The sequence below is a fragment of the Mytilus edulis genome, chromosome 14, assembly GCF_963676685.1.
Source record: "Mytilus edulis chromosome 14, xbMytEdul2.2, whole genome shotgun sequence".
In the NCBI taxonomy this organism is placed as follows: domain Eukaryota; kingdom Metazoa; phylum Mollusca; class Bivalvia; order Mytilida; family Mytilidae; genus Mytilus; species Mytilus edulis.
Window position 1 is genome coordinate 1,587,869 of NC_092357.1, and position 16,053 is coordinate 1,603,921.

Consider the following 16,053-nt stretch of genomic DNA (forward strand, 5'->3'; position numbering starts at 1 on the left):
ATATATTTTTTAATCATTAACAATATTGTTAAACCAGGCATGCGCCGGAAAGTAATCATCAACCAGTTGATGTTTTTCTGTATATAAAGAAGAGAAGAAATACATGAATGAAAGTAACAGTATTCTCGTCTGCTTGAGATGCAATAAAAATCGTCTTTTTATATCGTTTGTGCACCTTTTTGTTATAAATTTGAGGTGCCATTTGATATGTAAGGATAGATTAATTTTTTCGTCGTTTGAATTCTAATTGTTTCATTGTCGTCTGCACTCTTCTCATCTGACATCTGCCTCCGGTACAGTAGACTGAAGTCAATTCATTTCTTTAAATATATAAGGTATCCATCACTAACAGACAATGCAAGCAGAGGCCATATTAAACTATGAATTTCAAAATTACAGGTTTCAATCTACATATAGTATGATGAGTTTTTACCATGACAGTAAGTATTAATAAGGAAAATCATGTTTATATAAATGATTTACCTTAATATTGACAATTTTTTAAACAATGAAATGAATGAGCAAGCTGTCTCCCAGAAAAATATTATTAACCAACTGTTTGTCTAATAACATGATTGGATGATCATACATTGTCATAGTCCGAGATTACTCTGACGTCCCACCACAGCCCCAGCTTGCCTGGCAAAACAGCCGTCGGACGTCAGAGTAATTTCGGACTAACATTGTCATAAACATGAAAAGCAAATGATAAGATTTTGTAAAAACAAACCAACTGAAAGTTTGAATAAAATTAAACCAGTCCGGAGATCGGGCTAATTGTGTAGCATGTAACTTGTTGGTTTATTTTTTCAAATTTTTTTAATTTCAAACCCATACACAGCCATATTAAACGAACCCTTTTAGGGGTTAACTGAAAAGTAAATTCGACCCTAGCCCGAAGGCCAAACTCTCCATTTAAGTCACAATTTGTAAAAACAAATAAAGATTTAATTATGGTCTTCAACACAGAGTCTTGGCTTAAACTAAACACAAAGCTATTAAAATCCCCAAAATTGACTGTGCCAAACAACAATGAACAATCCAAAGAGGTCAACCAATGGCCTAGATCCGGTCTATATATAACAAACAGAAATCCTTAAAATAAACATCAACAAATGATAACCACTGAACGTCAGTAACATGACTTAGGACAGGAAAAAACAAATTTACATGTATGCACCATATTCAATTCCTATAATAACATTTCTTTGATAGAATAATGAAAATACAATTCCTATCGAGTTTTTATTTTATTTAAATATATATACTGTATGCATTTTACTGTAGTACATTGTAGCTCCATGTATTTTCATCATTAATGTTACATTTTTGATTGGAAATTAAATGAAGGTTGATTTTAAAATGACATGATGTTGTTGTAAATGTAAGCCAACCACAATAACTTGCCATAATGTAATGTAATTTTACGTATGCGAGAAAAAATAGACATTTTTCTGACATATTTGAATTCCATTTTTTATTGTTATAATAAACAATTTTTGGAAAATGACGCAGTCATTGTTCCATTACTGGCGACCTGAACTTCATTACATTTCTCTGCCTACCGCGCTTGGTTTCGTATTTACTATTTTCTATACAAACTGGAATTTGCTTGTGTTATCATTATGCATGAGAGGTCATTGTGCAGTAATCAGCCAGGAACCAGTTTACAAACTAACTGGTTTCTGCTTGTATTCCACTACACTCGAACAAAGTGTTGTAGTTTGACGGGAACCAGTTTAGAATTTGTAAACTACAAAACGTAATCGGTTATTGTTCATTCCGTTTTGGTGTTTCATACCGACTTTTATGGTTTTAATAAGCTTAAGACCCTTCAAACATTAATGTGATAGGTATATTAAAGACTGTTTTACAAAAGGATGGAACTGTTTTGCTTTCAAAGTCGTACTATAGTGATATCTGTTATGTACGGATTTCCACTCTCACCGGTTAATTTCTTCTTTTACACATGCTTTTGAAACTTCCTGTTTAAACATCGCAAGTTTTAAAATTGTTTTTTGAGTGAATTTAACTTATTTTAACAATCATGAAGCGTTCCAGAATCATTTTCAAGCAGTTTCTTCTTCTCCTTGATGGTGGAAAATAGGGTTTTCTCAAGAAAATACCGCAAACGATCGCAGAGGAATTGAAACATACAAGTCAAGTCGGCACCTGGTTAAATTGGCATCTAGTCAAATCGGCACCTATTTGACGTCAATTCGGCATCCAATAATATTTGTTATAATATTTTCTATTCAATTAATTAATAACTGTTACCAAGTACATAGTGAATATGTTGTTGTGTATTTAGGTAAACAACGAAACCAAAGTGAAATTATGTTGTTGTGTATAAAGGTAAAGGTAAACAATGAAGCCCTTACCCAAGCTGTTGTTTTAACAATTAGACAATTATTAAAATAAAATGGAAAACTATGAGTCCCTTTCAATAAATCAAACTTTCATGCCAAATAATAAGCAAATTTAAGGTGTCTTTTTTCAGTAAAGTTTAAAAAGCATTAAACAAACAATCCTGTAAAATGCTCTCAACTGGTTTAAATAATGCATACAAATATCCAATATCTCATGTATTAGTCCAAATAATTATGACGTCTGGCAAGGCTATTTTATTTTTTTTCTGTGATGTCTTCCTACGAAGTTCGTAGGAAGGCGTCCCAGAAAAAAATTAACATAGCCTTGCGGTCATAGAAAGTTGTCCCAGAATAAAATAAAAAAGCCTTGCCAGACGTAATAATTATTTTGACTACTCATATATATATATCATTAAAAATACACCAAAAAAGTCATTAAGTTGAGAAAAATAAATATATACAAAATGTACATGAACACCCAAAAATGTGAAAGTTAGTATTTAACTCTTTTTGCTTAAATACTGAAGAAAATTCTGGCAACCCCTTACTTATTTTTACTCTTTTTGCTTAAAATACTGTTAAAATTGATATTTAACATGGGTGATGAATTGACTATATCAGGTGCCAATTTAACCAGGTGCCGGTTTGACTTGAATTCTTTGACAAATGTTTGAAATTACCTCAGTTTCATTAGACCTTTGATAACAGTAACAAAAAGATTATTTACTTAATATTTTGTGGGAGAAGGGGGTTCAGACTATGTGGTATCAGGTCTGTTCGCGCCCAATACACTTTCGCACCCTACACGTTCGCACCTCGCATGTTCGCACCCAAGGTCCCTTTGCACTCTACTCATTCGCATCCAATTTTAATTCAAATTCAAGTTGAATAATTGGAAAATCATGATTGTTGTTTTAAATTGCTTTGGTGTAAATACTGAATGTATTTATAGCTTGGTATGAGTAAAACATTGAAGATTTTAAAGGAAAAACACAAAAGATAATTGTTTTTAACAGCTTGGTCCCTTTCATCTGAAACAATGAAACAATAAAATATATGAACCAAAATATAGCAATCCACTATTATAACCAAAACATGATAAAATCTATTCAACACACAGAAAAAAACATAGTCAGAATCTCACTTCATTTCTAAAGAAGTCAATGAAACAAAGTTATAGCAATACACTAACCAAAACATGATTAAGAGTAACTGTTATTCAACACAAAATAAAACGTTGACAGATACCACTTTATTTAGAAAGAATTATTATAATTTTTAACAATACGCTATCTAAAACATGATAAAGATTTATTCAACACAAAAAAAAATGCTGTCTCACTTTATTTTGAGACAATGACAACAATTATACTAATAAGAAAACACTTGCTTACAGAGTTATTAAACACAAAACCAATTAAGATCGGGTGCGAACATGTAGGGCGTGAAAGTGAAAGGGGCGAACATGAGTGGGCGCGAACGGACCCGGATTCAGACTATGTACCAGTGAGAAATATACAAGCCTTTCTACAGTATTTATTTGTACAATTCAGGTAGTCTTGACCTATTCATTTGTCTTAAAAAACAGCCAGTTGTCACCTTCACTTCACACACACACACATATACGAATATCAATTATATGCTTACGAGACATGTTGCATTGTTAAACTAATTACGGTATGTGAAAATCAAGACTTGCATAAAAACTATCCCAATATTAGAGACAGTGGCGTCATTTTTCTTCAGAGCTTTCAGCTCTTTGATTTTTAATGTGTTTCACCTAAAACACCTCACATTTAAAAATATGTATCCTTACATTGTAGATCCAGAGCATCTACAAAAATTAATTAATGAGCAGGGGCATCTTTTGGAAAAAGATGGAGTCAACATATTGACAGAACAAGAAAGTTCTGTAGAACAAGAAAAAATTTTGGTTATTGAACCAAGACGTATGTATAGCATTGATGGAGAGACTTATTTGAGATTCTTAATTCTATTTATCTGTATTCTTGTTCTTGTTGTTGCAATTTCTGTCAAACCCAAAACAAAATTTCATGAATAGATAATAAGAAAATACTAAGCAGATGTGCATATCAACAATGATCAACTTAAATTTATAGGAGTAGCACCCCTTTTACCCTTTATTTATTTTAAATATAATATTACAACAGTATATCATATTCATTCATAGCAACTCCCCTGAAACTTAAAACAAAACCTTGGAATGACAAATAAGATCTATGAATATGTGCTTATCTTTAATCATTATAATATAATATAATTATATTCAAAAGCACTTTTAAATACTATATACAATGATATATGAGCTGAGCTTTAACACATTGGCATACATTCATCTTAATACACATGCAATTCGTATTACTATGATTGGACTGGTAATGACCCAAATATACCATAAGTATCACAAGCATGTTCTTTTTATTCCTATTAAAACATATTAATATATAGTATTTTTTATTAATTTGTTTATTTAATTCATGGTATTGGTAGTGGCATACTTGTAAATCATGTCCATTACGTCTGATATATCAAAACAGCTGTAAACACTGTAATAAACTATTCCATCACTCAGAAACATATTGATATATTTGTAATCTATTTATACATAAAAATGCTCACAATACATGTACATTTTGTTTAAACTGACAATAATAACATTACAATATAATGGTAAAATAAAAGTAGCTGGTTTGTTGTTTGCTATCCATTTTCACATATATATATATACACTTGTACATTTATATACTATATACCTTGTGTAATTTATTATCCTTGTAAAATTAAAAATGCTTTAAAACAAGTTTTATCACAGTCCTTCTTCATTCATTGAAAATTTATGAATATTCAGCAAATATATAACTCTTTTAAAATAAAACTACTAAATACCTTTTGAAATTTATTATCATTGTAGAATTAATAAAAGAGGTTTTATCACAGTCCTTCTTCATTCATTGAAAAATGATGAATATTGAGCAACAAATGCATATATAACAAGGAAACAATATGTACAGTACATACAATAAAAATGTAAATATAACAAGGAAACAATATATATTACAACAACAAATATATATATATATATATATATAACAAGAAACAATATCATTCTTTTCAAACTGAAGTCCTATAGTTAAAAAAAAATAAAAAAATAAAACTTATTTCAATAGCTAAATCAGCAAGTACCAGTGTTGGAAAGAAATGTACAGACCAAGAAGTACCATCAACAAGCAAGGCTGCAGAGGAAGAAAATGGTATGTGTTTTTTCTTAACTTGTATCTGTAGATTAAACAGAATGGAAGGGAAAACAGTTAATGTTGGAATTTATTCAAAAGATAAAAAATATATAATGTATATCATAAAGGCTTCATTATTTGTTTACAATCGTAAAGTTTTTTTTGGTCGTATATTGGTATCATGTTGGGGTCGTTGTCCAAAGACATTTGATTTTGCACTCTCACTTCAGTTTAAGTAAATAGAAATCTATAAAATTTTAACACAAGGTTTATGACCACAAAAGACAGGTTTGGATTTATTTTGGGAGTTGTGGTCTAAACAGTTCAGGAATAAGGGGCCAAAAGGAGCCAAAATTAAACTTTGTTTGATTTCATAAAAAAATAAATGATTGGGGTTCTTTGATATGCCACATCTAACCATGTATCCAGATTCTTAATTTTTGGTCCTGTTTTCCAATTGGTACACATTAAAGTCCAAATTAAGGGTTCAAAATTAAACTTAGCTTGATTTTAACAAAAATTGAATTCTTGGGGTTCTTTGATATGCTGAATCTGAACATAAACTTATAGATTTTTTATTATAATTTAAAATTCCACAGTATTGGGCAATAGCAAAAAATCTTCAATTGCACAGTCTTGTGCAATAGCAAGAAATATTCTATTGCACAGTATTGGGAAATAGCAAGAAATCTTCAGTTGCACAGTATTGTGCAATAGCAAGAAATCTTCAACTGCACAGTATTGCACAATAGCAAGAAATATCTAATTGCACAATATTGCGCAAAAGCAAGAAATTTTCCAGTGCACAGTTTTACCCAATAGCAAGAAATATTAAGTAAAATGACGCGGTTTTCACCTGTGAAATATTTGTGACATTTATCCTACCAAAGTCGTTTGTAACAGCGTCTACAATTGGCTGATAATAATTTCGGGTTATTTGGTATCATCTGATGTTAAAATCAGAGGTATTCCAACTAGCAAAGTAAAAAACGCGGATGTTATGAATGAAGTTGCAGAAATGTTTTTCTGTCGATTTTTTCACGGTCTAATATTAAATTCGTTGTGGGGCTCATATTGAAGGATCCTATCCTTTTTAGCCCACCTTATTTTTGGGTTTTATTATTATCAGATTATGGGCGTCAAATGAGGAATGAAATTAAACGTTTATAATTGTTACATTACTTGAGTTTTAGATTATTTTTTTTCAACTGGAGACCACGTATTTTAGCAGGTTAAATAAAAAAACGTACCTTTTCTAATATTTGGCATTTCAAAATGATACCGTCAATATTTGGCCTTTTTTTTATTCGAGATCACTGATCATAGACTTCTTGAAAAAAAAACGTGAGTCTGGCGAACACAACTGGTAAGCCTGGTATCTATTTTTATTTATTAGCCAACTGCAGACAATCTGATGATTTTATTGCTGCGTTGGCAACCCATTGGTGGCCGTCGCCTGTTTCTGCCATTTGTTCGGGTTGTTGTTTCTTAATAGACATATTCATTATTTCCATTCTAAATTTTACTAGTTCACAGATAGTCGCTGGTATATGTCACCTTTTTGGAATGTGAAATTCAAATCTATATTAATGGGGTACAATTTCACAGTATTATACCTAGGAATAGACCTTGGTATATGATACTTTTCTGTATTTTGTTTTTATTGTAACGAAAATCGGTCATAGTTTATTTATTTTGATGTGAAACACCAGTTGTCTTTCCCTGTTTATTGTGTTTCTATATGTTTATAAGTTTCTCCATAGTTGGAGCACCATCTATTACTTAAAACACCCCTAATTTTGGTATAGTCTTGATTTTCACCCCTTCAAGTATAATGGACCGTTCCATATCGTAGTATATAAGGCAGCTGAAGACAGAGAAACTTTTTTAGTTATATGTGGACCCTTGAAGCGATAACATCAGGGATTATTTTCCAACTGGTAAGTAGAGTGAATTAAGTGATTCCAAAGGATATATAAATAGTGTTCGGATTTATATGTGAATATTGCAATAGTGATTGTGATACAATGTATAAAGTGAATCTGATATATATAAGTGCTTATTGTATAAATGAGAATACAAGGTGTATACTTGCTGGTGTTGCAAGTTGTACTATGTGGAAGTGTGAATACTTCATAGATTTGTATTAGTCAGAATACAAGGTGTTTACTTGCTGGTGTTGCAAGTTGTTATATTGTGGAAGTGTATTAGTGAAAATGCACTGTGTTAAACCTTACCAGTTGGATAATATTCATTGTGAGGAAAATTAAAAGGATAGTTAGTTCGTGAGTTCAGCTGTGTTTATATGTATAATCCTTGTGAATTGAAACATTGTGCAAGTGTAATTGTGTCATTGTGTTATTGTGGTTAGTTGCAGACTAACAAGATGATACTATATATTGGTGGACGTTGTTAATAGGAGTTGTATAAATGTAATTGTGTGTTCATACGTTTTGTGTGATACGTGCTTGATGCATGTTGCAAAGTATTATGTTGGTGACATTGTGTTATAAAGCCTTAGGGCCGTATGCATGTTGCATGGTAATATGTAAGTGACATTGTGAATAAATCGGTCTGATACATGTTGCATAGTGATTGCAAAGTGACATTGTGTATATATATTCTGTTATGATACAGTGTGTTTCTGCATTGTGAATGAGGCACTTCACCTTGCATTTTGATTTATGTGCATTGTGCTGTGTATAGAGTTTTTGTTGTGGATCAATTTGAGGATGTGTTAATTGTTTGGAATCGGACATCTGGTTGTGATGAAACATTGAGTTGAACACTTGATATCCTGATTTATTCAGATACGGATCCATTGATTGCCCGGTTACACGTTACATTATCTTTTATACACATTTCCGTTGTTCTGTATATTTTTCTATTTTCGACACTAAATTGCCCTCTCTATTTTGTATTTTTTAATATTAAAATGTTTTCTCTTTTCTGCAGCATATATAGTTCATAAGATATGTATAAGCAGAGGAACATTGATCAATAGAATCATTATATAAAATAAAATGTGATAAATGAATGGTCTGTGAAAATCTTTCCCTTTTAAGAAACCCTCAAAACTTAAAAAGAAAAATATTTCCTAATTAGATAAACCAATGAACTACAACTGTACAAGCTGTTAGCATTCATCATAATAAACTGACTTTATACAGGAGCTTCTTGTGGAGAATGAAAATAGGGTAGCATTACTCTTAAACTTCACTTTCCGCTATAAAAATGATGTCCTCTCACAAAATAAATAAAATAACTTGTGATTGTGTTGAACGCAATATACCCTTCGGAATTGGAAAAGATACATTGAAGGTGGTCTCATATCTTGACTATATATAGAAATTTAAAATGAGGATCGATTGAGAACAAAACTTTCCGTCAAAAGTGATGATTCCCGATTGTGAAATTTCTATTTCTATGTAACAACATATCTAGCAGCTCCTGCATATGTGGTTTATAGCTCCCAGTTGCTAAGATATACCAGAACTTGAAATTCAGAATAAATATTGGGAATGTGTCAAAGAGAAATCAAGCCGACCAAAGGATAGAACACAGCTGAAGGTCACCAACGGGTATTCAACACAGCTTGAAACTCCCGCACCCAGAGGCGGGCTTTGGAATCGTGATTTGATATTTCTAAAAGTCTTTCCTGGCTTCTCTCATCATTTACCACTGAGCAATAAGAAATTTCGCCAAAATGTAGTACATTTACCCCGATCATACAAAAAATTACCCTATATCAATAAAAGGACACGCCGTAAATACCGTCACACTTCAATATTCTATACTAATTCATCAGCATATTATAAAATGAATAACCAAAACAACATTGTGTCAAACTAACCGAAAGATTTGCAATTCGAAGTAACTGTAGTTTACCAATATTCTTAGAATAAACATTTGTACACAAAAAACCAAAATAAAAACCCGACACATAACGGCGTGGAAGATATAAACGGAGCGATATCTCATGGTTCGACCAGAATAACATCTCTTGCATTGTAGATTTTAAAAATATATATAAGTTTCCAGCACTTTGCAAAAGTTATGTAAATTTCGTAACAAATATAACCGTGGTGTAGTGGTTAGTGCATCGGACTAGTAGCACAAAGGTTCCTGTTTCGATTCCCGTCTGGGATGAAAATTTCAGGAACTCAATTTTCGGTTCTCCCTTGAAACCATTTGCGAGTATGGTCTTGAGGAAACGATGATAGTCCGTCGGAAGGGGACGATAAATGGCTGACCCGTGTTAAGAGAGAGCCTTATCTCTTGCACGTTAAAGACACCCTTGTAGATTTCGAAAAAGAGTAGGCTAATGCCGCTACAAGGCAGCACTCGCACCCGCAAAGTGGAAAGGGATTAATATAAGTTGCAAAACTTATTTTCCAATCCACTATAAATAAATATGTTTAAACTAACATTTTGTGTTTGAATATAGGGCATATCGTTCATTGATAAAAAGTAAAATAACAAAAATACTGAACTCCAAGGAACATTCAAAACGTCAAGTCCGTAGGCAAACGACACACAGTCTAACGAATAGATAACAACTTACATATTCCTGACTAGGTACAGGCATTTTCTTATGTAGAAATTGTTGATCAAACCTGTTTTTGTTTTATCTTTCTAAATTTCTCACTTTCTGGCAAATTTTCATAGATAGAATGTATGAAATGTTACGAACAATGCACTTTATTTTGTGTATTATAAAGGTAGCGATACATCTTGGAATATTTTGGTATCAAGTCAGTCCCATAGAGTTTTGATTGTTATCTTTATCCCAAAAGACTAAATCACTCTGATTCAAACCACAAAAATTCTCTGAAACTTACATTATCAAGATGCTAGCTTAATGTCTTGATTGACAACATGCTTGTTACGTTTGGAGGACGATTTTTTCAACAAACTGTCGGCATTCCAATAGGAATCAATTGTGTCCCTCTTCTTGCTGACTTGTTTCTTTATTATTGTGAGGCTGACGTTAGACAGGAACTTTGTAAAAAGACAGATAAGAAATTTACAATATTCATTAACGTTACATAGATGATGTTCTTTAACTTAATTTTTCACAATTTGGTGACTATGTTAAACGCATCTATTCTATGGAACTAGAGATACATGAAATAACAGATACAGTTAAGTCTACCTCATATCTAAACCTACATCTGGAAATTGGCAATGAGGGTCGGTTGAAAACAAAACTATACGACAGAAGAGATGATTTCAGCTTCCAAATTAAGATATTTCCATTTCTATGTAGCAACATACCATACGCGTCTGCTTACGGTGTATATATCCTCCAATTGATACGATATTTCCGGGCTTGTATTTCATATCATGATTTCTTTAAAAGAGAGTTTCTGCTTACAACTTAGATATTTGAGATCTTTTTCTAGCATTATCTCAGTTGTTTATTGTTTACAATGCAATGGTCTCCAGCTGGACTATATTGGCATGGAATATGAACATGATACTGTATATAACTTTTATATATTTTCAAAAAAATATATTGGTCTCCAGCTGGACTATATTGGCATGGAATATGAACATGATACTGTATATAACTTTTATATATTTTCAAAAAAATATATTTTTGTCTCTGCATTTATATATGAAAAATACAAGTACTGGCACTCCAAGTTTTTTTTTATTGATATCTAAGTTCGTTACAGTTTGCATTTCGTGTTTTGACTTTGCTGAAGTTCGTTAGACACTTGAGTTCGTGAATGGAAACAACCACGAAACCCACGAAAATTGGTACCCCACGAACAAAGCTTCAAAAGTACTTCCACTGTTGTCAATTATCACTACTGGCCTGGTCATAATATTTTATTTTATATGTCATTTCTTTAATGAATTGTTAAATTGGTGCAAAGATGTGTTTATATCAACATAAATCTTGAATATTATAGGTCCTTATTGGTAACATAAAATGTTTATACAAATGAAAGCGACTTGTATCTGTGAATAATAATGTTTTAAAGTCATAAATAACCCTATATATAGAGGCACTTGTGTGTAACCTTTGATTGTATGTGTTGTATATTTTATCTGCCATAACTGGTGAGAATTTGATTTAAAATTATATGCTAAGTTTTGATAAGTCTGTGAAAATTAGAACAGGTATACGTGCATTCAACAAATGATATTTTGTGTGTGTATTTTCCTTTACAGTGTTTAAAAAGAGGAAATTATGATTAGATGGTGTAAGTGTTTTAAACTTTTATTAACCTTAATTGGGTGTATGAGTATTCTCGTGTTTGCATATTCATCAATATCAGGATTTCTGTTTTATAATAAACAGGACTATTTTCACGTGAGGTTAACAGACATAATACAAAACCACAAAGAAAGTGGCAGCCTTCGACATTTGAACAGAAGTAAACCTCCATTTTATTTAACTGCAGTGATTCTCGTAAGAATATATGACAATGACAAAGCAAAATGGACCAAAGTAGAATTAAGACAATGGATTGATTATATGCTTTACGCGGGAGTTGAGCGAATATATCTATATGATCATTTTAAAGTTAAGAATGAATCTTTAAGGCCTTAACTGGTGTTTTGAAAATTTTCCTTTTGCTGTAAGTTATCACGACTGGCATGCTCACTTTCCTTATTCAGTTAAAGACACACAGATGACTGCCTATCGACATGCAGTGGAGACTTATCGCAATATCTCAACATGGCAAATACAATTTGATATGGACGAATATCCATTCATGCCAAATGACAAAAAACAAAGATTTCTGATTCGTTTTCTTCATATGAATTCGCAAAAACATCCGGATGTAAACGAATGGTCTGTTAAAAACTTTCTCTTCTTAGGAAAACCTAAAGACGAAAAACATATCTTAAAGAGATATTTGCGTCGTACTCCAAAACCTGCAAATAAATTAGATAAACCAATTTGTCGTACAAAAAGTGTAAAATATGTTGCCATTCATCATAATAAACTGAAGAAGGGGAGAAGTAAGGATGCTGATGTGAGTGAACTAAGAATGAACCATTACTGGGGAGCTCGCTTACAAAACTGGGGAGATGACACAGCCACAATATTTAATATAACAATGTTTGATGATTCTATTGTAGACACAGCCAATCAATTAGAACGTCACGATACTAATTAGATAACATACATATGATGACTGTACACGGTATAACAAAAACAACTAAACTGCTACATGCTTCAGAAATGTTTGATTATCATATATATTAGACCCATACAATCTGGGTCGCTTGTACAGAAAGAATTTTATTTCAAATTGTATCTAATTAAAATCTTCAAAGAAATAGAAATACAACACCTTATTTGACCAATCAACGACCCATGCATGTGAGTTTACATTACAGACAATGATTGCAATGATTTGCTTTGAAGGCACAGACACAACAACTAAATACAAGACAATAGAACACAAATAGTCAGTGCATTCGAGAGGAAAATAAATCAGTTTATATTGTAAGGATGACTTCCCTTTGGATAACCTATGCATATACTCTTAAAATATTAAGTTTTCCAGGGTTGAAGAAACCCAACTCAATCTTCTTTAATATAAGAATAATTTTCTCCTATGTACTTACAGCACCCAGTTAAAAAAAAACCGATTGTATACAGCATAACAATAGATTAACACCTTTACAATTGTCCATGCAGATTAACACATTTATAGATGTTTTATACAATGGAGTAATGCTTGAAATGGATCCAGACTTTAGAGTTTGTATACCAGACGCTAACCAAGTAAAAAGATACAAATTTATATTCAAGATTCCGTTTTCTACCAGTCCTTAAATAAGGAAAGCCATCATTTTGATATCCGTGATTCCTTTTGTCTTTTTGTCATTTGGGATTTGGTGTTTGATTCAAACAACTGTAAAAGTTAAAGTTCTTTAGTTTTCTATGTTGTGTCATGTGTACTATTGTTTTTCTGTTTGTCTTCTTCATTTTTAGCCATGGCGTTGTCAGTTTGTTTTAGATTTATGAGTTTGACTGTCCCTTTGTTATCTTTCGTCCCTCTTTTAAAGCATTTCCTACATTTGTTGTAAAAATGTGAAAGTACAAGGGATTTAGAAAGAAACATTAAAGCAATAACTAGATAAATGGATGTCATCAACATATGTTGCGACCATACAGTTAGTATAATTTTTTTAAAGAAAAACAAATAATGACATTCATTATAAATTAAATAAAAGGTAGAAATGAAAAACAAAACGTTTAATTTGAACTGATTATTTATGCTACAATATAAACATTTTTTTTCTTAAACTGTCCTGTACGAAGTCAGGAAAACGGCCATTGCTAAATTTTAGTTCGTTTCTGTGTGTGTTACATTTTAATTCTGTGTTTATGTTGTGCCGTTGTTTTCCTCTTATATTTCATGCGTTTCCCTTAGTTTCAGTTTGTTTTGTTCTCAATGATTTATGAGTTTCGAACAGCGGTATTCTACTGTTGCCCTTATTTACTATACAGAATTAAACAACTTTCCCATAAAGAAGTAAATGATTATCTAATTCAAAATATAGTTATTTTTTGTTTGTTTGTGTGTTTTTGTCTATTTTTAATGTATTTATTGTAGTTATGTGCACAACATTATAAAGCTAATAAAACTTAAATTAGAAAGTATGCAAACGTTGACACACATTGCAGTCATAGCTGAATTATTTACATTAAAATCTGAAATTCTGTGTTGTGTTATTTACTGTTCTGCTTTTACCCTGACCTATGTCAGGTTGTCACCGACATATGAGTTTAAATATCTCTTTAGTATCTTCCACTTCTTTGTTGTATTACGATGTTTTTATTTGAAATAATTTAAATCATATGGAAACTATATTTTGTCAAATAAAATTTATCAAGAAATCACCATTTTCCTAATGTTCGTGCTAATGTTCATCACCGTTTATTTACATTTTAAAATTTCGAACACATTCATTAACCATAAATATTAATATATTTTCCAAAACAAAAAAATAAAACAAAATTCAGTTGTAAATTTCTTTTTCATGGTTTAAAGTGTGCCCTTATGTTCTTTTTCAAATAATTTGCTAAAGAACAAAACATCAATAATGCATTAATGTTTACCAATCAAGATCAATAAGAAAGCTGCAAAAACTTAAACGCATATATGCCTGTTATTTCGGAATTATATATCTTTTCTTTAAGCCTCACCATTCAGCATCAAGACTTAGTTCATCATTATGTTCAGCAAGTTCAAAAAGGTTGTAGGTGAACAGTTTAGTCAGTTTCGCTGTTCAACAGGACTAACGTTTATTTTGTTCTTGAACATAAAGAGTTGATGCATAATTTTCTCAAAAGAATAACAAACACTCTACTATTGTATAGACAACATTTTTTACCCCTCCTATAATCTGAGTAAACACAACCGACTTTCATGAAACTTTGTAGACAATGAAATCATATTAAAAAGACGTGTATATCGTCAGAAAATCATGATACAATTTTGTTATCTTGAAATTATGCGATTTGGACTTTGAATTTTGGTCTTTATACATAACTGCAACAGTATGTCACCGCTATTCCTCTTACCCAACATAATTTTATTAATCTTTATAGACAATTATGACACATTGTAAATTCGATTTTAAACCGGAGTAAACCATGAAAAACGTTAAGGACGTGAAGGTCACGAGACAAAATTATGTCTATGAGCTGATAGACATAACAACGTCACCCAATCAGAAGAAGCTGTACATTCAAAGTAAAATGATGTAAATATGTGATATCTCTCTTTCCCTCTCTCTCTATCTCTGTTATATACAAACTTCAAGTATTTTGCTATTCCATTAACGAAAGTATCGACTTAAGTGAGATGTTTGTATTAGGAAATGGAACGGACAAAATACGTCAAAGTTCAGAACAAAGTTAATCATCAACCCTACACAACTACGATCATCAATCACGCCATCGTGTCGGACAGCCATTTTATCACATTTACAAGACGTCAATAAAGACATATGATCGATGGTATGAGAAGTTCAGTGTCAGATCACACAATATTAGTAACACAAAGAGCACACAATTACTGCTTGTATAAATCAAATAGTAGGAGGAATATTGCAGATAAAAAATTACAGTGTTACAGAATCCATAAAGAGAAATGTTTTATATTCAAACGTTTTGTACAATACTCTTCGCTGACTCTGAATATTTTTTCCGGTGTCATCAGGTTTTATCTCAGCTTATTCAGTTTCAGAACCACTTGATTTGATATTTGTGTCTTTGAGTTTGTTTTTCAATTAAGATGATAACCTAAGTCAACATAGGTGCCTCAGTAGTCTAGTGGTCTTATATAAAAAATCTCAGAGGTTTTGAGTTCTGATCCCGCTAGTGACAGGTGCTTTCAACTTCTACAAAAGTTGCCACTCCGATCATATTCTAGGCTATAGTATGACTTTTA

The 16,053-nt window shown here is 31.6% G+C and overlaps 1 protein-coding gene across 1 annotated transcript; it reads left to right on the top strand.

Moving 5' to 3' along the window:
• The first annotated feature begins 255 nt into the window (after positions 1 to 255).
• Positions 256 to 12,762, top strand: LOC139503357 (uncharacterized). The gene is made up of 4 exons (XM_071293127.1): positions 256 to 440; positions 4,193 to 4,318; positions 5,558 to 5,773; positions 12,461 to 12,762. The coding sequence occupies exons 1-4, from the start codon at positions 356 to 358 to the stop codon at positions 12,760 to 12,762; spliced, it is 729 nt and encodes a 242-aa protein (XP_071149228.1). The 5' UTR covers positions 256 to 355.
• The last annotated feature ends 3,291 nt before the right edge of the window (positions 12,763 to 16,053 follow it).

Bases quoted from the DNA above. Each gene is read 5' to 3' on its own strand.
- LOC139503357 (XM_071293127.1), top strand. From the start codon at position 356: ATGCAAGCAGAGGCCATATTAAACTATGAATTTCAAAATTACAGGTTT. The intron at 441-4,192 runs GTAAGTATTAAT...CTTACATTGTAG, and splicing joins GATGAGTTTTTACCATGACA to ATCCAGAGCATCTACAAAAA. The intron at 4,319-5,557 runs GTATGTATAGCA...TTATTTCAATAG, and splicing joins TTTGGTTATTGAACCAAGAC to CTAAATCAGCAAGTACCAGT.